This window comes from Catharus ustulatus, chromosome 9, assembly GCF_009819885.2.
Source record: "Catharus ustulatus isolate bCatUst1 chromosome 9, bCatUst1.pri.v2, whole genome shotgun sequence".
In the NCBI taxonomy this organism is placed as follows: Eukaryota; Metazoa; Chordata; class Aves; order Passeriformes; family Turdidae; genus Catharus; species Catharus ustulatus.
The window spans coordinates 30,498,570-30,522,657 of NC_046229.1; the positions used below are offsets into that span (position 1 = coordinate 30,498,570).

General features: G+C 55.1%; 1 protein-coding gene across 1 annotated transcript in view; it reads left to right on the forward strand.

Annotated features, from left to right (window-relative positions):
* Positions 1 to 3,393: 3,393 nt before the first annotated feature.
* LMX1A (LIM homeobox transcription factor 1 alpha) overlaps positions 3,394 to 24,088 on the forward strand; it is a 42,411-nt gene continuing 21,716 nt past the window's right edge. Inside the window, exons 1-3 of the mRNA XM_033068162.1 lie at positions 3,394 to 3,462; positions 3,759 to 3,886; positions 4,479 to 4,665. Coding sequence (XP_032924053.1) covers positions 3,811 to 3,886; positions 4,479 to 4,665 — 263 coding nt within the window. The 5' untranslated portion in view covers positions 3,394 to 3,462; positions 3,759 to 3,810. The remainder of the gene's footprint in view (positions 3,463 to 3,758; positions 3,887 to 4,478; positions 4,666 to 24,088) is intronic.

Genomic DNA, 24,088 nt, shown 5'->3' on the forward strand with positions numbered 1-24,088 from the left:
ACTTGGTACCTCTTGGAGCACCAGAGGGCACAGGGAGGAGGGAGAAGAAGAGGAGGCTCCCCAGAACTGCTGCTGATGGGAAGCAATATCTGTATCCTCTTTCAGGGGAGGATGGCAAGGTACACTGTGGTGGAAAGCATGATAGAGAAGCCCTGATAAATCCCCAGGTGTTCGTCAGCATGAGTGGACAAAGATCAACCTCTATCCAAGCAAGGCCAGTGGCTGCCACTCTATTTCTGTCTCCTCTCTTCCTGCACCCTCTGTGCAACCAACTCTACCTGAGAGAGGCTTGCTCTGGGGGATTTCAGTGGTAAAGGGAGAGGATTTTTCCCCCCAGGGCTATCTGACAGCATCGTGGCTGTGGGCTGGTCTCTGGCTTGCCTCTCTGCCAGGCTGGCCAGCCCAGCTGGCTGTGCAGCTGCTGATGCATCTGAGAGGCTGTGAGGGTGGCAGAAGGAGAGGGAGGTGTGGTCCTTGCAGGGCTGAGGGGAGTCCACGGGTGTCTCTGGTGCTGGGCAAGGCTTTTTCTTCTGCCTCAGGTTAGCTTTGGGCATTCGAGGCACCTGAAAGATGCTGGCCCACTGACTCCTGTCCCAAGGCTCATGGCCATCTTCTTCCTTGGTCTCTCTGGGGCCAGCCCTGCCTGCTCCCGAGTGTTTCTGCATCTGCTTGGCTGGGCACAGTTAAGGTGATGCTGGAGGATGTCTGGAGCCAGGGCAGTTGCTGTGGCTGTGGCTACCTGGGAGCTGAGTGCTGCTGATCCCCTTCCAGCAGTGAGCAGTGGGGACCTGCACAAAACATGACAGCTGGGCAGCCCCAGCGGGGAGACGGCTGGGGAAGATGTGCAGCCCCTCTGCCAATGTTGTGGCCTTGTTAATTCGCTTGGCAGATTCTGTTTAATGCAGTTCGCCAGCACCGCCCACTTTTTGCAACACCTGGCTGCCTGCAGACCCTACAGCTAGAAGGAGAAAGGCAAGACCTGCTTTTCTTCTGGTTTAATTCTCTTTGGCTGCTGATGTTGTGGGACTCTGCCCCTAGTTCAGCTCTGAGTGAGCTAATAATGGAAAGTGGTCCTCAGAGGCTGTAGTGAGCTGCCTCAAATGCTCCCCCCGTGTTTTGTAGGGCCACTGCCTGTGTTGGAGGTGTGCTTTGGGAGAGGGGGTTTGGAGTGTATTTCTTGCATATTTTACTGGTTTACCTGGTGATTGCCTTTTGCGCGAGGCCACGTGTGCTCCAGTAGCTCTGACCTGTGTGGGAGCTGGTGGATGTGTAAATCCCGAGCAGCAGCACCCTGCTGCAGCCTCCCTGGTGTTACACAGTTACCTCAGCCCCCAAAGCTGATCTTCACAGACCAAGCTGGAAATTGAACACGAGAGCCGCAAGGTGAGACAGCCTCCAGACCCTCCTCCTATGGAGAAGAGGAGGAGGAAAACCATGGGGTGGCAACATCCAGGAAGGAATGACTTCCCTCCCAGCTGCTCCTGCATCTCTGGGCAGAGCAAATCAGGTGGGCAGTGTGAGTCTGCCAGCGAAGTGCCCTGCGCAGGGACTCGGTTTTTTAGCAGTGCTGGTGGATGGTATTCCCACCCCACGGGGCTGCCGCTGCCTGGCTGCGTGAGGAAAATCTGCCCCGCACAGCTCTGCGGGTGGGATGGACAGGGTGGGGAAGCTGGGGTGGTTTGCACAGGCGGGAAGAGCAGCATGCAGTGCTTGGAGCCGCTGGTCCTGCTGCAGTCCTTGGCGGGCTGGTGCCTTGGCAAGGTGGCTCCAGCGGATCTGGCTACTCAGACAATTGGCTATAGCTGCTCGGAGACCTTCGGGAGAGCCAAAGACAAAGGTGTCAGAGCTCGGTGCCTCCCTGCTGCAGCCCAGCCTTCCTGGATGTGAGTGGTCAGAGCTGTTTCACTCTGACCCGTGTGACAGCACCAAGGCTTTCATGCCCGAGCTCCCGGTGGAGTTATTCTGGGATACAGTAGGGCTGTCCCAGGACCGTGTTTCCCTCTCCCCTGGGATTTTGGCAGGGCGGTGAGCTGCCTGTGGTAACCTGTGGCCTCTCTCCTTCCTACGAATTCCCAGAGGACACGACCTCAGTCCCTGCATCACCCACGTCATCTGGGTGTGGGGAGCGCTTGGTGACGAGGATGCCCCACAGAGAGGCTGGGAGCGCATCTGCCCCTGGTGCCAAGGTCAGCCGTGAGCACAGGAGGTGAGGCCCCTAAAAGCCTCCCATCCTCCGCGATCCTGCCGCGGGTCCCTCGCAGCTCTGTGGCCGTTCCCCTGCTCGCCGGCCGGAGCCGGGGGTCCCAGCCCTCCTCCGTGCCGGGGAAGCCGCGGATCCCCGTCCCGGCTGCTCCAGGTACGCGGCCCCAGCCCCGCTGCTCGGACCTGCGGGGCCGTGAAACTCCCCGAGAAACAGCGAAATCCCCCCAAGCAGGAGGGAAGGGAGAGCCAGGCAGGACGGGAAAGCGCCGGGGCTGCGGGAAGGCTCCAAGTTTCATCTTCCCCGGCCGGGCTGGATCGCTTCTCCGCGGGTTTCCCCTCCCCGAAACCGATGCGGTTTGGCGGAGCCGGAGCTCCGCTTCCCCGGGGCCGCCTCCCCCTGCGGCCCCGCGGAACCAGCGCCCGGAGCGGACCGAGCCCCGCTCGGAGCCAGGGATCACTGGCGATGAGCCCTCCGGGGCAGCTCTCCGGCTTTGGTGTTGGGATTTTTTTGTTGTTGTTGTTGTTATTTCTTTTTTGTTTTCCTCCTCCCAGCACTCATTTTCCTTAAACGCTCCGGAGCAGCGGGAGCGAGGCGCCCGGGGCGATGCGCAGCGCGGGGGAGCGCATCCCCGCTGGGGACCCGGGCAGGACACCGGCTTTCCCCAAAAACTGCCGGCCTGGGATTCTCCTGGAAGGGGGACTTGATTTCCAGCCGGTTGCATTACTGGGAGAGACGCTGTGGTGGGGCACCACCCTCTACCTTTTTTTTTTCCTTTTTTTTTTTTTTCTTTTCTTGTTTTGGCTTTCTAAGAAAAGAAGGGAAAAAAGCCAGGGAGCGGAGCGGAGCCGGGGCGGTCAGAGCGAGCCGTGCACCCCGGAGCCGGGAAGGGCCGCCGGCCCCTCGAGGCGTGGCGGGGCCGGTGCCTGCAGCCAGGCAGGAGAGCGGGGAGGAAACTTATTTCGAGTGGGGTGGAGAGGGGAGGGCAGGGGGTGGGGGGTCGGGCAGGGAGGTATCAGCTCCAGGAAATGTGCCTTGGCAGCAGTCGGACGGGCGCTTCTTCGCAGGTTGGTGCGCTCCTCTCCGGAGCCGTCCAGGGAGCCGCGGCTCGCTCCGCACCCCGGGCAGCGCCGGCGGCGGGGAAGCGGGGGGTGCGACACAGCCGGGGAGGCAGGAGCCGCCGCAAGACCCCCCAGGAGCGGTGGTTGCCGACGCCTCTCCCGCCGGCTCCTCGCAGGAAGGCACCGCCCGGGCCGCCCCAGGTAAGCGGCCGAGTCCCGCCGACGGCAGTCCCGCATCCTCCCCTCCCGCATCTTCCCGTCCGCGGCCGCGGGGGGCTCGGGTCCTGTGGCCTCCCCACATCGGGGCCGCGGGGCTGGGGGCTGCTGCGAGCCCGGCCGGGGCAGCGTCCTGCGCAGCCGGAACGGGGGGCCCGAGGGGTTCTCCCGTTGGGAGGGAGGAGGGAGCGCGGCGCCGGGGAAGCGGGCGGGGAGCCGGGCGGGGAAGCCCCGGCCGGGGGCGGCGGGGCCGGCGGCCGGGCTGAGCGCGGTGTGTCCAGGCTGTGTTGGCAGGCGGGCGGCGCGGCCCCTCGCCCGGCCCGGCTCCCCACCATGCTGGACGGGCTGAAGATGGAGGAGAGTTTGCAGAGCGCCCTGGACCCCGCGACCCCCTTCTCCTCCTTGCTGGGTAAGTCCGGACACCCCGCTTGCCCTCCTGGGGACCCCACAGGGCGGGGCACGGCCGGGCGGGCCCGAGCGATGGATGGGCACGGGGGGTTCGGGAGGCCCGGGGACAGCTTTCCCCGGCTCGTTCCTGCCCGGCGCCGCGCCGCTGCCTCCGCCCGGGGTGTGCCCCCGGCGCCCGCCTTCGCTGCTGCCGGTTCGTTCCGCGATTGCATTAAATTGCGTGTCCCCTTAACCCCCCCTTGTAACGAAGGGTTCTCCTTCGTATCGAGCAAGAAATAATTCACTTTTTCTTTTTATCTTCGTTTTAATACCGGTTTCAATCGGTCGCCCTCTCTCTGAGCCGCGGCTCCGCTGCCGCCTTTCCAAGAGGAACGAAATTGGGGGCGATGTGCCCCCCCCGGAGCTGCCCTAAGGCACAGGTCCCTCCTGGATTCCGCAGCAGCTCCCCGCACAGCCCCGTCCCCCCGCGACCCACGAGCCTGTGCGGGGGAAGCGAGAACCGCGGGACCCTCCGTCCGTCCGTCCCTCGCCCGGCCCGTGTCCCCGGCCGCCTTTCCCTCCGCCCACCCCAGACCCGGGCTCCTTCCCCGCAGGCAGAGCCGCGACCCCCAAGTCGGTGTGCGAAGGGTGCCAGCGAGTGATTTTGGACCGGTTCTTGCTGCGCCTGAACGACAGCCTGTGGCATGAGCAGTGCGTCCAGTGCGCGTCCTGCAAGGAGCCCCTGCAGACCACCTGCTTCTACCGCGACAAGAAGCTCTACTGCAAGCTGGACTATGAGAAGTAAGTGTCGCTCGCACCTCGGGGAGCCCCCCTCTCTCTGTTCTCACCGCCCACAAAGCCCCGGTGCCCTGCAAAAAGCTTGTGCGGGGACTGGTGTCCCGCCGCTGCTCCCCATTCCCCCTGTCCTGTGTTCCCGGGAGGTGTCAGCCCTTCCTGTGCTGCACGGCGGGTTGTGCTTCTGCCCCGCGGTCTCGTTGCACCGCGGTTCTCTCCCTTTTAGCGGTGTTTCGTTGTGCTCAGGTTGTGCCCTGGAAATTGTGGATGTTTTGTTGGGAGCCTGAGAGACCCACGGTAACCCCAGGTCCGCTCAGGGACAGGGCCAAGCATTTTCGCCTGGCTTTATTTTCCTACGGAGCATCTGCAGGAGGAAAGTTGTATCCTCCCTGACCTGGTCCTGGACGAGGCTATTATCCTAATATCCTCACAGGCAGGGAAATGCTATTGCTGTCCTCCCTGGTTGGTGGGGAAACTGAGGCACTCGGCAGGAACCAGGGAAGGCCCTGCTGAATTCAGAGTGTTGTCTGTCACACAGAGGCTTTTCCTGCATCCGGGTCTGTGATGGCGAAGAAATTCTGGTGTTAAATCTCCCTGACCTTTTCCCTTTTGGAAGTGTGGCGTTGCGGGGAAAGACAATGAAAAAATTATTTTTCTTTTTTAAAAGAAAAACCATTCCAGTGGGAATGGGGAGAAGGCTGCTGCGTCTTTCCTCCCCTGCAGCTGCTTTCATTTTTTCCTGGCTCATCCTGCTCTTGCTGTCCTTTCCGGACCCCACTGCCTGGCCGAGTTTCGGAGCCGTTAAATTTTTGTTGCCTCTGGGCTGGTTGTTTCTTGAGGAGGGTGTAGGTGGGGGGCCGGATCCCTTGCTATGGCGATAGCACGGCTGTCGAAGCCCTGAAATGTAATTCCCTTTTTTAATAGCAGAAAACAGCGATCATTGATGCTCTCATCCCTGGCCTTCAGCGAGTTCGCAAGCGTGCCGAGATCTAGACCAGCTCCAGGCCTTTTTAAAGTTGGGGTTTTGGGTTTTTTTAGGTTTTTTTTGTTTTTCTTTTTTTTCCTCTTTTAAATCCCGTATTGTGGGTCTGAGTTTAATCACTATGGATACAAGACAAATTGAAAGCAGAATTTGTGCGCGTGACCTTGTTTTCAAATGTTTACGAAAGAGCGGAAGAATTAGCTGCCGTGAGAGTGGAAAGGAGAGAGCTGCACCACAGGATGGGTTTTTGTAGGCAAAAAATTCGTTGGGTGCGCTGTTGGTTTGTCTGTAGAAATTTGACTACTGGTTCCCCTACATTTCCAAAACAATTGAATTTTCATTTTCTGTTTTATCGGTATTTCTCTTTGGACCATCAAGGGGAAATTGGGGTGACCACGGTCACCCAGAAATGCCTTTCCAGCTTGCAGCACATGTGGATTTTACTCTTGACTGCAGCTTGTGAGCTCTTGAAGTGGCTCCAACCTGAAACCCTCCTCTGATGTCTGTTGGCCGCGAAAGAAATCGGTGCCGCAGTTGGCTTCTTGCTGTGCCCATCTATCTCGCTGTTGGGATGGACAAGGATGATTGCGGGAAAAAAATGTCACAATTTTTTCCTAGAGTCCAGTGATAGCACCATTTTTCCTGGTTATTTCCCAGTTGTGTTTGGGTTGGTGACTTTTGCCCGAGCCGGGAAGCTCAGGCTCTGCGACGGGCGGTTTCCCGAGGTGTGATGGTTTTAACCCCAACTCACTGCTGACCTCTTCCCCTCCTGCCCCTGCCTGCCTCTTACCATCCTGTCATTGTCCTCTTGCATTTAATAATAATTATTCTAGCACAGGGATGCAGGTTTGTGTCCCTTCTCCTTTCATCCGCCCTGCAGGACTCTGTTGTGCCGGTGGTGTGACTCCTTACCTGGTGATGGCAAGGAGGCAGAGCAGAGTCCCCAAGAGCTGTTCCCTTTGGGCTCTGCTGAGCTTTATATAGTTCTCTTTATTTACCAAAAATCCTTCTTTCTTTTCCCAAATGCCTGTCCTGCCTTTGGACTGAGCACTTTCCTGGGTGCAGGAGCACGGTGCCTGCCTTGGCCGCAGTGCCGATGCCGATAGCAGGGATTTGAGAGCGAAATGCGCGGAGAAAGAGCCACTGCTCTCAGACTGAGCTCATTATCTCGAGCTGGTTAATTATCACAAGTGACTGACACTCCTTGCGGGGGAAAGCGGCCGATCCTCCCGGTGGCAGCGGCATAGCCGGGCTCTGGAGGCCTCTCTGGGTGGGAGGGCTGGGGTGTCTGCCTCTGGAATGCTGGGGGAGTCGGGGAAGTGGTCGGGATCCAGCCCGCCGCTGTCACGGCGTCGGTGTTCTGTGGTTGCGTTCGGTTTTGTTGGTTTGGTTTTTAAATTGAAGGAAGGGATTTCTCTTCCAGATGGTGCGATTTGCAGTGATTTCCCAGGGACGAGTAGGTGCAGAATTTTCCAACACATCTCTGCGCTCTCTGTTTGAGCTCTGTTTGTGACAAGGCCGCAGAGGGTTAATGAGGGAGCGCGAGACGGCAGCTATGCCCTCAGTTATAAATACACCCATGGAAAGTGTTACGGGCGGATTTAAGCGAGCGTCTGACTCGCTGGACTCTAGAAATCGAGGAATAATTTGTTAAAACACATGTTTTACATTTCTTAGTCTTTCACAAAGAGGAAGGACTTGAGAGAGGACTTGGAAAGGGATGGATTAAAGGCCGAGGGTGCCAGGTCAGGTCTCGGCATTTCTTTGGGGTGCCATGGCTCAGGGCCCATGGGTGGTTCAGATGGTGATGCTGTCTGGGAACTTGGGGAGATGGGGGTCACTCTTGGAGCAGTTTCCCCAGCGCTGACAGGGAGGGCTCCTGGGGAGGGACGGCTCAGGCCTGTGCCCCTGGGACGGCATCTATTTGGAGCAGAGGACGTTCGTTACAGAACATCCCGAATCCCGCGGCAGCCCCCGGCGCTTGTCCAAACCTGATAAGTCTCAACTATGACAAGGTTCAGTCTTCGCCCTGGCCGGCTCCCCGACTGCAAAGTGGCCCTGGGGACATGCCCTGGCTGTGGGGCCCCTGTGGTGGGGGTCAGGGGGATGGGTTTTTGTGGTAACGGCTTTGGGGGGGCAACACCAAACCTGGCCATAAACAGGGAGGAGTGCTGGAAGCGATGGGAAGAGCAGGGCTACCCTGGAGCCTTAAAATCTGCACGAGGATGGGAATCGTTGAATGGTTGAGCCCCCTCTTGCCTAGTGGTGTCTCACAGCAGGTTTGCACGGGCCAAGCAGAGCCAGGGCTGTAGGGACGACCTGGAGGCACGGGAAGATCCCCACTGCAGGTTCTGGGGGCCGGGAGCGCTGACAGCGGTGTGGTCATGACGGGGGGCGCAGCTGGGGAGCGTGGCGACGGCGGGACGGCTTGGCACGTCCCCAGCCACGGCGCAGAGCCCCGGCCCCAGCCCCGGCTGGCAGGAGCAGATGGCCAGCACATCTCGGAGCAGGCCTGGCATGTGGGCGCCGGCAGTGGAGGGGCGGCTGCAGCCCCCGAGCCGCCACCGCCGTGCCGGGCTCCCCGGCCGAGGCAGGCAGTTGTGTGATGCTCGCCCTGTCTTCGCACGGCTTGATGGCTCTGTGCTCTTGCCAGCTTCCACGGGGCTCTCCTTCCCTGCCTCCAAAATCCCGTGCTCCCGGAGTCACGGGCCTGTGCGTGTGCTTCCACCTTCTCCTTCGTCAGTTAAAATGCGAGGTTGCGTCTGGTTGCTGAGGGAAGAAATAAAAACCCTTCCACCCTCCCGATATGCAAAAGGACTCGCGTTGGGTTTGAAAATCACACCCGGTGTCTTCGTGTGGGGGATGAGCCTGAGTCCTCGGCAGCGTGGTCCTGCCGGGCCACAGATGGATCTGCGGGCTCGGGATACGGTCCTCTCACCCTCTGGCCACTGCTGCTGTGGAGGAGAGAGGGGGAAGAGGTTTGGAGCATGGTGGCTGTTTATCCTGCTTAACGTGGGTAATGGATGTAATTGCGCAATTAGCTGCGAGGCCTGGCACTGCTTCCCCGGCCCGGAAGGGCTGCGAGGGGAGTAATCCCAGACGGATCGAATGGAGGTGGTGCTGGACACTTTCACACAGCCTGGTCCCACCAGCTGGAGAGTTCTGCGCTGTGCTGGGTTTGTCCTGGTGGTTTGCAGTGCCTTGCCTTCTCTCACTTGGAGAAGTGGCATTTTCTGTGCTTTTTGTGGCTGAGAGCTGCAGAGAGCCACAGGTCAGCCCAGGTGCAGTCCAGTATGTTCTCTGGAGCCTGTTTCCCTTCTTGTAGGGCATCCTGTGGAGAGGATGGTGCTGACTTGGGTTTCTCCACCTGGGAGCAGTCAGGCTGGCCTGGACGGGGTAGCAGAGTATATACCAGCTCTGTGGCACAACATTCCTCTTGATGGTCTCTCTTTTCCCATCCCTCAATCTTTCCCTCTAGTGCTTCCCACCTGCTCTCCATCCCCACCTAGGACCTCATCTCCTGTAGCTAACACCCCTCTGTCCTCACCCACAGCTCCTGGAGGAGCAGTGCTGACTCCCTGAGGGCTGGGAGGAGTGTGGCATGGGGCAACCAAATCTGGCCTCATCCCCACCAGGGACACCATGGTTGGTCCTGCTGGGCTGGGACCAGGCACACCTATTTTGGTTTTCTTTTATTAAGTCAACTTTCTGTGCAGGCAGCGGGTGGGAAGGGAGGGAAGCAGCAGGATGCAGCAGGAGGAACCTTATGGAGGCCACTGTGGGATCCATACTGGAAATGCCAGGCAAGCAAAATCCTCCATCTCCACCAAACCCTGTCCTCTCACTCGTGGGGCTCCCCCTTTCCAAAGGGAGCCAAGGAGAGATTTGGCATCTTGCCCCTTCTCTTGGCCCTTAATTAGGTTTGTCTTACAATTAACATTGTGTAGAAAGGCCTGGGAGCGAGTGAGGTTTGGCAGATTGGGAGCGAGGCAGTCGAATAGACTTGTCATCTCTTCCTCCGTGGTGGGGACAGGGGTGGCTTTGGGGTCACCCCATTGGCAGTGGGATCCTGGAGACTTCAGGTCAGTACCATCAGCATCCTTGGGACTCCTCATGGTTTCTGCCATCTTATTGTGGACATACTGTAATTATTTTTTTTTACCTTTTTTCTCCCCACTCTGCGAGCTGGTGCTCCCTGATCAGCTCCCGATGGGGCTTTTAAAGCTGTGGGAATCGCTTCAGGTTTTTGCAGTCCTGACAAAGGCACCGAAAGGAAAGCGACCAGGGAAGAAAGAGGGGTTTGTTTCGTTTTGATGAGAATTTGGTCTCCACCAGCTGGAGAGACAGCTGGGGTCCTCTCCTGCCCCAGCTCGCCAGCCCTCGCCTGGCCGGTTCTTCACCTGCTCGCAGCCGCCGGGCGCGGGGAGGGATTTGCTGAGGTGGGGATTTCAGGGAGCCCCCAGTTCGGTTTCTTGCTCAGTGCTTCCTTGGGGAGCCTTCCAACAGGCTCTAAAGCTGATGGCCTGGCCACAGCCAGCTGATTTGGGAGCGGATGGCGGTGCTGGGTGTGGGCTGTGCTGGCGGCTGCCCAGCGGGCAGGCAGGATTTGCTGGTGCTACAGAGGAGACTGATCTGTGCTGGCTGTCCCCATCCCCACTGGCAGCAGTGGGATGGCCTCAACATGCCCAAACCCACAGCAGTTTCTGATTCTGGGTGTGTCAAGGGGGACCCCAAAGCCCTCTCTGCCTTGGAGCAGGAGAAAAGGGAGTTTGGGGTCTAGGCCTGATCTCCTGCTCACAGGGGTGCAGGTCCTGCTTCTGACTGAGAAGGGGGAAAACCCAGTGGTTTGGACCCGGATTCACAGTTCCCCACTTCTGTGAGCCTTGTGGTGTGCAGCCAAGGGGGTACAAAGCCCTCGGTGCTGGAGCATGTCTGAGGAAGAGGAGGCTGCAGCCACGGTGGAGGGAGGTGGGAATGAGAATTGTCCTGGGTAATTTTCTTCTTGAGATGTTCTTTGTCTCTTTGTGCTCTCTTGTCTCTGCCTCGTGCCCTCTGCAGATGCAAACACAACGCAGGGATGGGGCCTGGGCTGGAGGACTGTGCCTTTACCTGCAATTCAATCAAGCACCTCCTCTGTAGCAGGAGTGAGGAAGGTATTTAAAGCAGGGAGAAAATATTTGGATTTTGCTAGGGGAAGATACTGGGGTCAACCCATATTAACTTTTTTTTTTTTTTAGTGTAAATGTGTTTTCATGAGAAATTTGAATTTCTGTGTATTTGTTTGAGATTTTAGAAGGGGAGAGGTGAGGGGGGCTGGCGGCGCTCTCTGTCATGGCAAACCCTGTGACAACCCATAGTTTTGTTCCTCAGTACTTTTATCCCGGATGGAATCCTGCTTCCTGGCAGAAAGAATCCAGCTGGTCAGTGGTTATCTTCTCCTGGGGCTGTTGGCCCTCAGGGGCAAAGGATGCACCCGGGTTTTCTTACGTGTCTCTGCGAAACCAGCAGGCATCTCATTGCAGCTCTGTTTGAGGTTTGCTGTTTGTTTTTGTAGGGTTGTGGTTTTTTTTTTTTTTTTAAGATGGTCAAACCTTGGTTGCCCAGGAGAGGGGTTCTGTAATTCCTGGCTTCCCACCTCAAATATTTACGGACAACCAGATGCCAGAGCTTTTGCAAAAGGCGTGGGGCAGGCTGAGCTGTGCCGTGCAGGGGCTGTGCAGGGCACAGTGTTGGGATGGTGGCACCCACTTCCCTTTATTTGGGGGGTTTTCTGTCTGGTGACTCTGTCTTCTTGCTTATCTGGGATGTTTCTGGAATCTTATTAACAAAAGACCACTTTCTTAAGCGCATCAGGGATCCTTCAGGTGTTGCACGTTATGTGGGCTGGCTGGCTGAAAATGGGAGTTTTTCCTGCTAAAGTTGGAGCTTTCATGAGGGTGCCATGTGAATTTCTGAGTACAGGGGTGAATTCATATCGTGTTCAGTGCAAATCATTTATTTGCTCCTGTTCCACTGTACTTGCATGCATCTACCTGTTTTCAGTAGTGTTTCAAGTGCCCATGAATATGAGCCTGTTTTTTGGGCTCAGGTCTTCTGCCCTAGTGCCTGGACCGTGGTTGCACGCAAGAGAAAGAACTGAGAGTTGGCTCTGTCACCCATGAAATGAAGCTGGAAATACAAATCCAGCTTAAAAATGCTTCTTTCATCATCCTAAGTGCTTACAGCATCTTGCTGGGTGAGTTTGAATGCTGGATATGAATCTTCTGTGTCTCTCCAGATCTGCCTAATTTTTATGTCAAACTTACCTTTGTGTTTTCCACCTTGGGTTACCTTTGACCAAAGGTGAGCCAGAGTTTGTGTTGCAGCTCCTCCCAGGCACAAATTGGCATGATTAAGGTACAGATTGGTAGGAGAAGGCACGAGTCAGTAGGAGAACCCCTGTCCTCTGTATCCCAGCACATCCCAGCAGGCAGCAATGTCCAAGGGTCCCTGTGGCTCTGTGGCTGCAGATGAGTGGTTCTCCCTGCATGGAGACAGAATGCTAATATTTCACAGGGTTGTCTGAGGTAGAAGGGACCCAGAAGGATCATCAAGCCCAGCTCAGGTGAAAGGCACACTCAGGGATCAAACCCACAACCCTGGTGTCATTGGCACCATACTCTGACCAGCTGAGCTGATTCTGGGGTCACTGCAAGGGACCTATTTTAATTTGCAGTCAGGAAAAGCATGTTATTACTGAACTAAGTTTCCCTAAGTTTCCTTAAGTTTCCTGAACATTTATCTTAGGTTCTGCTCTTCCTTGGGGCAAACCCCTGGACGGGCAGAGGATGCTGGAGGACGCGTCCTAGGCCAGTCCTTGTGCTTTGCGAGCCCATCAGGGCTCAGCACTGATCCTCCCCAGCTGTCTCCCTGTCACTGCTCTCCCTATATTGTCTCTCTCTGCTCCCTACCCCTCTCCTTCCCTCGTGGCTTCATTTCCTAAGGCCATCCTTGACAGCGGAACAAATCCCTTTTCACGGGACCATCGCTCCTCGGCCCATTGTCCCCCGCCCCCGCCGCCACCGTGCAAAATCCCCCTCCCCTGTTCCTCTGGAATGACAACCACCATCTCAGTGGGGTGGGGAGCCCCTGAAATCCCTCTGGGCAAGGTTCCCTGCCCTGTAAGGGAGCAAAGTGGGGTCTTAAAAGCATAAGAGGCGAGGGCGATTCCTGGAGAATCCATTGTTTGGATGCAATTCATCTCTTTGGGAGGTGCATGCTCTCCTCTGATGTTGTGCTTCAGAGATCCTTGCATGGACCTGGAGCCTGTGTGTCCAAGGACTCCTTCCTTCCTGCCTGGGGCCAGTGGGGCCATGCTGTAAGTTGATTTTTAGCTGCATAGCATTGCCCAAGGTGGCTGAGCAGGAAGAGGAAGGTGGGAATTTTCTCTTTGCTACTGGGAAGCTTTTGGCTCAAAAAATTTGGAAAGGAGAGAGAAACAGGTTAAGGGACCTGAAGGCAGTTTTCAACTTCAGCAGCTGTTTTTGTTTGAAAGAGTCAATGTTGTCATTTCTTGCCTCCAAACCCTGCCATCAAAAAATCATAGGGATGCTTTTGTTGGCAAAATTTCTGCTTGGAATTCGCTGGCCCTGCTAAGCCTTTAATTCTGGAAAACTGCATCTTGGCTATGAAAAGGGTTATTAACCCCTGCAGTGATTTACCTAAATGGGAGGAGGGCAATATCACATGTTTCCAGTGGCCTCCACAGAGGTGATTGAGGTGAATAAATTAACAAGTGCTGCTAGTTGAGGTGGGTGTTTGAGGAACAAACCCAAAACTACTGCCTGATGATTTCTGTGTTGAACCTGGAGTGAAACTGCCCTCTGGCATGCTTCTGGGGCTCCTTTTCTGGGCATCTTTTAAATTTCTGATCTTGGAGAGCCAGCAGGAGAGGGAGGGAATGCCAGCTGTGCTATGTGTCAGGTGTGTAGGACCCCAGCCCTGTCTCTGAGTGCTGAGGAGGGGATGACATTCTCCTTCCCCCCTCTACCAGCCATTTTCTGTAGGTTCCTGCAGGGGCTGAAGGGGAGGAAGAGGCTCACACAGGATTCAGCCAAGCCAGGGTCTGGATTGCCCCATGGAAATGCTGAACTCCAGGTTTTGGCTGCAGGGAGAGCGAGATGTTGAACCCAGAGCCATCCCCTTGGCTTGGGTGTTTGTGGACTCTGGAGTGGTGGGATGGCTCAGGCTTTTGTGTCTGGAGTCTCACCTGTGCCAGAGGGGTGACCAATGGGGAACTGAAATCCTGAATTATTGATGCCTTGGCATCTCCCCTGCCCAGCATCTTGCAGGAGTGGTATTGAGCAGATCCTTTTAAACTGTGCTTTGGATGTGGGAGCTTGGTTAGGAAATCATTAAGTGCTTGAAACTTCTTGATGCCTGCTCGGGTGGATGCTGCTCCTTCCCTCTGCACCCGTAATTATGAGAGGCTGAGAGAGCAACCTCAGTGGACTGGCATAAAAGTTTAATGAAGCTTAAAGTCTTGTAGGTTGGGCTCTTGAGTCTGAGCTTGTTTCACCTCTGGATCTGGGAAGGAGGGATAACCAGAAAGGAGGAGAGGCTTCCTGCATGTATTACCTCAAGGACTTTAAACCCCATGTTGATGGGAGGAGCTGTTATGGAGATGGATTAGGAGAAAGTAAGAAGACATCAGAGGTGGGTGAAGATGGGTGAAGGGCCCTGCATGGTGAATGTAGCTCCAGGTGAGGTGTTTATCCTTGGCAGTGGGAAAGCTGTCCATGACAGGGACTGTTGGATCCCAGAAACTTGGGATTTCTGAACTTTCTGTGCTTTCTGGCACTGACCCCCTGGAGAACACTGCTTCTGACTTGAGGCCTTGGAGAAGGCTTCCAAATTTGAGTGATGGAGTTAAAGCCAGGGGTGTGTAGTTAAATAGAAGTGTGTGATTTCACATGGTGAAAGATTTTAAATTTGCGGTTTTTAGAATATAATATTAGGTATGGGACATGATGGAGGTTTTTGGGTGTTGTCTCCTTTCAGAATCTGACTCCTCTTCTGTAGGGACAAAGTTTTTCTGACCCCTGCTGTACCAAGTGCCCCATACAGCCCCAAACCCAGGTGGTGCAGGTGGGTGGGTGCTGGTTTGCAGCAGGACCTGGGTGGCTCACCCAGCTCCCATGGGAGATGCTCCAGGCTGGGAGGGTCATTGGGATGCCAGGGTGTGGGACACAACAAGTTCCATGGCGCTGTTTTGTGTCTCTGTGGCCAGCCAGGTTCAGAGGTGATGCCACCCGTCCTGATCCCGGCAGGAGGATGTGAAGTGATGAATTTGGCTGCTAAACCAGAGGCCCAAATCCCAGCTCTGCTGGGATGGCCCATCCCCACCCTCCAGAGGAAGTGCAGTTTCCCTGCCAATAATGCCTTTATGCTATTTCCAACCACATAACAAAACATCCCAGGAACTCCCTGAATCCTTGGCTTTTAAAGTCAGTATACCCCCACCTTGAACTGATTTATTTTTGCCTGTTTTGGCACTTCTGTCTCCAAGCATCAGCCGTGATCCTCCCCTCCCCAGCCTGATGCCTGCAGAGCACCATTCTCAGGCAGAGCAGCCTCATTTGGGGGTGATGCTTTGCAGGTCTCCTTCGCCAGCCAAGGATGTGTATCAGGCACATTGTGGGTGAAAGGTGCTGATGAAACGACGCCCAAATCGACGCCTTTCCCTTTTTCCCTCGTGCCAGAAAAGTGCAGCAAGAGTCAACCAACGATGCATCTTGCCGAAGCTGCATTTTTTTTTCCATGAGGATTAGTGGTTCAAGAGCGGGGATTTTCAAACTGACAAGCCCTTGGCAGAGAAATAATTACAGGCTTTTTTATCCTTTGTATTTCCTAAGTAGTTCTAAATAACTTTTTCCCTTGAGGCATTTTTTTAAGTCTAAAATATGGGGGGAAAAAATGTGAATTTCCTTAGTGTCCTTGAAAATATGCAAGATGTTTGTGGAGACCATTTAAGTTTCAGCTATAAGGTTTTCTGCGTGCGTTTTTCGATTTAACCACGTCCAATCAACCAGAGTTTCTTGGCTGGTGATGCTTCAGAAATGGATCTTAGGAACTGGAGATGGAGGGAGATAGATGTGATCACTTCTTGGCCATCTCAGGAATGTGAGTTTTGCCTCTCCAGTCTATTCCCCAGGGTTTTTTACCCCACTCCTTGCAGTTAGAGAAGATTTCTGGGGCTAGTGGAGCGGGTTTTCCTTGTCAATGTCTATTATTTGGTTCCTCCAAGGTGCTGTGTATCTCTCTGGGAAGTCATGGCCATCCCCCTTCCCTCAGCATCCTGCAGCATTTCCAGGGGCTGCAGAGCCCAGCAGGGTTCACCCAGCCCTATCCTCTGCTGGCTCCTCTCCCTGCCTGTACCTCCATCCTGAATGCTTTGCCCAGTCTTTTTAATTTAAAAAACAGCCTGATGTGAAAAAAAAACCTCCTGGGGGCAGCTGGGGGCAGCTCCATGACACACATGGGCTTGTGCCTTTTATCCCTGGAAAAATTCTCCTCCTGTGAGTTTCCATGGAAGCCCTTAGCATGGTACCCTGATTTTTTGAGTGCCTCTGTGCTGCACCATGTTGTACCATGCCTGGAGCTCTTTTTACCCCAGCTCTTTTACCCCTCTTGGAAGAGCCCTCTGGAGGGTGCTGTCCCAAATCTCAGCTAATCCATGCCTGACGAGGTATCCATTCATCTCTAATATTCTGCTTGTGATGCAAGGGGGGACCACTGGTGTTTGCACTCCCTGCAATACCACAGGGCAGTGCTGGGGCTGCCTTATTGCATCTGCTGTCAGGGCAGTGCTGGGGTGCTCCCCTGGGATTGCTGCTGCAATATTCCAGCCGTGGGCAGGCTGCTGTTAATAACAGCACTGCTCTACCTTGGCTTTATTAAGTGAGGGAACCCTCCTTTCCTTACACCCCAGGCATGTCGGGGTCTGGCCTCGAGGGTGAGAGGGAAGGAGGTGGGAGCAGAGAGGGAGGGAGAGTTTGAAGTAATTGGAGATGCTTGGTGCAGAGTAGGGAATTGCCAAGATGGGTGATGTCTTGATGAGGACCCTCTGCAAACCCCCCTGTGGGCTCTGCCTGACTCACCCCACTCCTCCCAGCCCTTCATCTCCCTCAGGGCTGTGGTGTTTAGAGAGTGGGATGGTGAATGCCTTGCTTTCCCTGTTCCCCCTTCTGCTGAAGACCCTTTTAGGGTACTTAAATTTTGGTTGAGCTGGTGAGGAGGCCACAAGGTCGGTGCAGGGCTCCCAAAGCGCCTTGTGCCGTGCAGATGTGGCAGGTGACTCTGCAGGGGAATACGTGGTGCCAGGAGGGGACCTGCCTGTCGTGTCTCTCTGCTGCCTCAGCCATCGTTTCGCAGGGAAAGGGTTTTGGTTTTTTTTCTCAGCTTCCCCTGTCCAGACGCTGCGAATCCCACTAAAACTTTTGACTGGAGCAGGGATTACATGCTCGGGTTTCAGCCCTTGTCTGCAAGTGGTGTAAACTTTCTGCTGGAGCTCAAGTGACATTTTGTGGGAGATAGGAGAGTATTAAGTGTTGGTCCTTGCAGATAAAAATAGCCACTGGCCCAAACAACATTTTCTGTCATCTTGTCACTGCTCCATCGTCTCCACGCTGGTGCTCCCAACTTGGGCTTTTCTCCGCATCAGGTGCTGGGGGCACCCAAAGCCCACCCGACCTGAGCATCCTCACCTGCAGCACCTGGCCAGGACAGGGCTGGGCACTGGCTGTAGGGCTGGATAGGAGCAGCAGATCCTGGTTTTGTGTTCCCAGGGCCTGGAAGGAAACACCAAACCCTCTTCCCCTGGAATCAAGAGTCCAAACTGCTGATTAGTGCAAACCTCAGTGCTGGAGTGGGAGCTGTCCCGGTGAGGGAGCCCTCATGTGCGCACACGTGGCTGCCTGTCTGTTTTTCCCGTTGCTGTGTTTCCGAGCTGATGTTTTTATCCTGAGGTTACAGCCGGGGTTGGCTCGGGGCCCTTCGGCAGCATCGGCAGAGCTGACTCTTGCTGCTCCAGAAATGCGGGGCTGGGGCCGGGAGAAAGGAAAGGGAAGGAGAGGAGGAGGGACCAGATCTGCTGCTGGGAGAGGCTCTCTCACCCTGCCTGGCCTGCACCTTCCCCAGCCCTGCAGCTTTGGAGCAGCATCCACCCACTCCCATCTCCAAAAACAGCCAGTGTGGCTCTGGGAGAGCCTCTCTTCCTCATGACTGGGCAGGGAAGTCCCCTGGTGTTGGACTCCATGGACTGGGCATCCTTTGAGAGTGCCTTAATTCCATCTACTTGTTCTTCTGAGTGGTGATGCTCTCAGCATTCACCCCAAGGATCACTTCATGGGAAGAGCTGCACAGGTTTTTAATGGCAGCCCTTAAATACCTTTCTCGAACAAGTGAAAGCGTTTGGGAACAACACCTTTTCCACATTCCCTTTGCTCTCTGGTCCAAGGCCCACCTGCCCCTGGGGGTTTCCTCATCGTGCCTGGTGTCCTCTGTCAGCTGAAGCATCTCTCCCTCCAGAAGTAAGGAACAAGGTCCTCCTTGTGTGCCTGGAGCCAAACCAGTGTGGTGGCACTTGGCCACTTACAGTAGTGGGCGAGTACTGAGCCCCTGCCAGGAATTCTTCCAGTGGGATTGGGAACACTCTGGGGTGTTAAATTTGTCCTGCAGTGTGTAACCTCTGAGCAGAGCCTGCTGTGTTTTGTAACGGGTCATACGATGCCTGCCCCGCGCTTCAAGGTCAGTGCTGAGCTTGGGGCCGCAGGGGCAGCTCCTGGCTGCAGCCCTTCTGCCTTCTGTGCCTCTCGTGGGCTCTGCTCCCCCCTGGGGCACAGCCTCAGTGCCCTCAGGCTTACCCCCATCTCGTGGGGCTGCAGCCCTTCCTGGCTTGAGTGCCTCTCACCAGGCTCTGCTCTCTTCTGGGGCAAAGCCTCCAGCATCTTGGGAGCCCAGGCAGTTTTCTCCCATTTGGAGAGGCTGCAGCCCACATCTCAGGATGTCTCTTTGCAGGATGTGCTCCTGGGATGCAAACCCCGCCCCAACACTCTGTCTCCACACCTGCAAACCACTGCCCTCAGCCAGAACTTGGGCAGGTTCAGCTCCCTTCCCTGAGAGTTTTGCAGCATCCTGCCAATGACAGGACATTCTAGGATACTTACAGACAAGATTCCCTCATTCTCCTTGCCTTAAAACATGTCCCAGTAAGGAATTTATCTTGTATCACTGAGCTGAGGGAGCTGCTGAGTAGAGAAGGGTCTGGTAGAGGTGAGGAGTGCCATGATCAATAACCAGTGGTGCTGCTGCCTGCTCTGTCCCATGGCTTCCAAACCCCATAGGAAAGCACATCCATCCCAATGGGAAGAGCCTCCCATGGTTTTTAGCAATAAATAAATATTTTAGGCCCATCATGGTATCAAGGAATTAGTTCAGACAGGCCGTTAAATAAGAATTAAAGGTTTCAAATATTAATGGGCAATTGGCCCTCACCAGTTCTCTTGTTACACAAATGTTTCATTTATAATTTGGACCCAAGCTGGGATGTGCTGAGAGATGCTCAGGCTGCAGCCTGCACACGGGGGTTAACGTGGTGCTCTCTCCTGCCAGAAAATAATAAAAGCCAGGGACTGTCTAGGGATTGTGCATGAAGGATTAGGAAGAGGATATGCACGGGCCTGTCTGCAGCTGGTTGAAGTCTAGTGCAGAGGGGTGAGCCTGGAAATCATTGTTTTCTGATGGCTGTGAGGGGGCCAGCATGGAAAGGGATGTCTCCTAAAACCTGGGGATCTCCACAGCCGGCTGATGTTTTTAGTGGGAGGCAGTGAGTGGTTCCTCTCTCCCTGAGAGACATCTGTGCTGGGCAGGAGGGAGGAAGCACTGTGGTGTGGATTCCTCTGCCTCTGCTTTCCAGGTGTTGCAGTTGTTCAGCGTGAGTGGAGGATGCTGAGCTGCAGGGATGGTTTTTTTGGTGTCAGTGGAACATGCTGGACTCTGGGGAGCAGAGTTTGGGGATTTTTTGTGTGTGAGTGGAGCTTGCTGGCGTCTGGTGAGCAGGGTTTTTGGTATACGTGGAAGATACTGGGCTCCAGGGACTGGGTTTTCAGTGTGATCAGACATTGCTGGGCTCTGGGGAGCAGGTTTTTTTGGCGTAAATAGACTTAGTTGGACTCCAGGGACTGGGTGAGCAGAGTGTGAGCAGAGGATGCTGAGCTCCAGGGACCAAAGTTTTCCACCTTTCTGTCAGATCCATGGATTCTGCTGGAATTCTGGCTTCATCCACAGCATTATCTGTGACCTTTTGGCTTTTGAAGCTGCACATCCCAAGGTCGGGGAGTTCATTGAAGTCCTTGCCTAGAGAGGAAGAAGCCAGAAGATGCTTGAGTCTTGTGTTTGTTTGGCTTTGATGCTGGCACTGGTGTTCCCTGAAATGGTCACCTCGAGCTGGCTCAGGAGTCACAGCCCTTCAGGTGAGAGGGAGTGTGAAGATTTCCCAGCATCAGGTATCCATCAGGATTTACCTTTGCAACCACCACGCTCGTGGAAAGTGCCTGCTGGGATGGATGCATCGGAATTCCCCAGGGCAAGTCAGGCCTTTATGGCCCTTGCCCAAGACAAGCACTGGTTGCTTTTGTGGCTGCTATTAATTGCTTCCTGAATTTAAAAAGCATAAGCAAACTCTCTTGCTGGGGAACGAGTTACCTGGCGCGTAAATGCTTTGCCATTAATGCCTGGCTGACCCTGACAATGATGCAAGGACCAGAAGAGCTTTCAAAGAATTTACCAGAAACCATTTCAAGGGAGGTTGTGTGTTGTAAATCCTGAAGTAATGGGATGGAGGGAATTGGGTTAGATCATAGTTTGCAGAAACCGGGCATGATTCCCCATCCAGGGCCTTGAGATCATCAGAGCAGCGTGGTGAGAGGAGGCCCCCACATGTCCTTATCCACTGATGAGTGAGTTCACAACCTGGAAAATGAGATTTTGGGAGGCTTTGTCTCACATGTGATGCTGAGGAGAAAAATGGGGTGCTGTTAGGTCCAAGGTGTGTTGTAAAGCCGCAGGGGTTCCTGGAGGAGCAGCCTGGATGGGGCTGTTGTTGCTGGGTCGAGGGTGCCTAAGGCTGCCAGCACCCACTGCAGCAGCACTGGGGTGCGTGCAGCCTTGTGTGGGAGTGTCCTGAGTGGTCCTGTGCTTCTGCTGGGCTCACCCCAGCTCAGGGAGATGCTTCACAAAGATATTTAACTGTTAGAGCAAGGGAGGCGGTGCCTATCTCGCTTTCACAGCCTGCCCTGGTGTACAATCCATCTCTTCCTCTCCTGCCAGGAGCAGTCCTGAAGCTGTTTGCAGGTTTTTTGGGGGCCCCAGCCCTTCCTTGCCAGCTCCCCAGCTCGGGGACAGGGCTGCTGAGCTATTTCACAGGGAGATGCTGGCGTGTGGGGCTGTTTGCTGCCTCCCCACTCCAGCAAAACCTTTCATTTGCTCGCTACCTCCTCTGCTTTGCTCTTCCTCAGCTCGCCCCGCTCCGCAGGGATGGGGCCAGGCCAGCTTTAGGGATGCCGATGGTTTGTTGGGGTTTTTTTGTTGTTTTTTTTTAGCTCTGCAAACAGTGTTAAACCGCTCTCGTTTGAAAGGGCAGGTGTGGGAAAGGAGCTGTTTTGCCTGTAGCAAAAAAAAAAGTATTTCCCAAATCCAATATCTATGCAATGAGGGTACCGTGGTGGGAATTACACATCCTTCCATGGGGCAGCGCTTGCAGGGAAAGCAGTCAGAGGCCAGGCTGCCTCCAGTCCTAATAATAGTCTTGCTGGCTGCCTGGGGCAAGGCACTGGGGCTTGGAAGAGCAAATCTAGTGGCTGATATTCGTCTGCCTGCTGGTGTTGCTGCAGCAGATCCCATCCCACTTGTCCCTCTGTTGTGGAATTGCCTGGTGCGTGCATGGCTCGGTGATGTTTTCAGGATGCCAGCACTTGACACTGGGGAAGGTGTGAGTCTAAATTAGCATCAGGGTGTGTGTTTCTGCAGTTCACTCTCTCCAGCAGGAGGACAGAGTTCAAAGGGGTTCTGGCCTTCCTGGAATAGGAAATGGCGGGATCCACCCCGGAGCTTTTTCTCCTCTTACCCAGAAGAGTCCCACCCCAGCCGGGAAGCCCTGTGTTCAGCTGGGTGTGGAAATGGGATGGAGAAGTCTACGTGAGGACCGTGCTTCACTTCTACTGCTGATCTTTCTTCTTGGGCACGTGGGAGGTTGTGCTTGATCTGGGTCTGAGCTTGGGGTTTGTCTTTATTCTTCATTTAAAAGGAGGGGGAAAAGAAATCCAGGAGGCCCCGGTGAGATGGGCTTGGAGCAGGGTGGCTCTCCTGCACTGAGCAGGCGTTGGTGTCCAATTTTCTGTCTCACTTTGTTAAATGGACCTGTGAACCCGTTGCAAAGCCAAGATTGCAGAGGCGAACGCCCCATGGTCAGATTGCAGGGTCTTGCTTAACCCAGCTCTGCTGGGCTTCTCCCCACAGTTTTCATGTGAGATCCCAGCTTCACCTTTTCGCCAGTGAGAAGCTCCCCAGGGCTGGCCCTGGGGGACTGGGTTTTCCATTGTTGGCAGGTTTTAGTCAGCCTCATGGATGCTGTCCATGATACATGGATGTATCATGTGATACATGGCTAGAGGTGGGAGTTACCTTGTGATGGTCACAAGGCTGTTTTGAAAGCAGCCCTTTCCTTTCTCCCTCTCAGGAGGTGGTTTGGAGGGACCTTTCGATGCTGGCAGCAGGGTCACTCTTGGCATGGCCACCCCAGGAGGAGTCAACCCAGCAGGTGTTGAGCAGGTGACAGCACTAGGCTTCAGTGCAAACACTGTGGAAACAAGCAAGGAGGATGTGTCAGTGGTTGGTTCCCTACCCAAGGGTTCTGTGTGGCTTTGATTTAGATTCTGTCCGTGCTCAGATGGTTTTCCTCTCAGTGCCTTCCTTCCCTGCAGGCTTTCACAGGGGCTGAGGCTGGCTTTGGCTTTCTGCCTGCCCATGCAGGGCCTGGTGGCCTCAGGTGGCGATGTCACTGCTGTGTTTCAGCTTTGTGTGAGTCCTTTCCCACCTCTGCATCCCACAGAGGACTTCCAGGGACACAGGAGTCAGAGAGTGCCAGGTGTGGATTTTTTTTCTGGGAATAGGGACAGAGAAATACAACATCCATGTTTGCAAGCCACTGGAGACATCTCTGGAGGAGGAGGAGGAGGAGGTGTGGAGGTGCTTGGCATGCAGCTTGTGGAGGGGCTGGGGTGAGTTTGGGGACTTGGGCTCCCCTTTGCACTGATGCTGCTGGGAGAGGCTGTTCTTTATCTGGTGTTTTCCATTCCTTGGCTCAGCAGTGGAAGGTGAAGGGTTCCCCTGCCTGCCCTGGCTGTCAGCAGGGCTGTGCAGGCAGGACATGGGAAGGGAAGGAGAAGAGGATAACGCCCCAGCCGCAGGCCCTGGCCATTTCTGGACGAGTAGGTCATCTGGGTGTGGGAGGGGAGCTGGTGTCCAAGCCAGCCCAGAGAGGCTGGGATTGGGTGTATGTGTGATTTGGGGGAAAGTGAGAAGGGATTTCTTAGGCGAGAGGAATGCAAGTTTCCTCCTTCACATATGTCTCCTGTTCTTCCAGTTTGCAACAAAAGTCATCAAATTGCCCAAGACCTGGCAGCAGGGACAGCCTGAGAACAGCCCACAAATCATGGAAAAGCTTCTCCCCTCCTCCCTGCCTGCCTCCAAGCACTCAAGCCCCAGGAACCAGTTCAGTTCCCGTTTGGGCAATAAAACTCTTGCCCCTTGCCGATGTGGGGCAGCTGCACAGCCCAGAGCTCTTGTATGCTGAAGCACCCGTCCTGGTGGGTTAGAATTTGGGCTTTCCTTTGAACTGGTTGTACTTTTAAACCCTCCAAGTGCTCCAGGGAAGGGCTGGAGTGCTCAGACATCCGGGGTGACAGCAGCTGTTGGGAGGAGACACCGTGACACGGCTGGTGTGACCTTCCTTGTCGCCAGGTGCTGGGGACAAGTGACAGTGACTCAGATCCTGGTTGGTCTGCCTGGATTATCAGGCCCTGGGAGAGGAGACAGGGACTCCCAAGGATGCCCAGCTGGGGAGTTTGGTGGTGCAGGGCTCCGGCTGAGAGGCAAAGGAGCGGTTGTGTCTCAGGATGAAGGGGGTTTTAATGGGCCCAGCCCTTTCCTGCAGTCCTACTGGCTGCTGATTTTTGTTTGGCACGAGGAGTTGTTGGTGCAGCAGAGCTGCAAAGATCAGGTGATCCTGTCTGAGCTCTCCTCTTCACCCTCTGCGTCCCAGGGCAAAGTCCCTCCTGCCATGGGGATGGAGAGGCTGGGGTTGCTGCTGGAGGGATGCTTCATGCAGTTTACTTTGTGTCTCCCAGGACA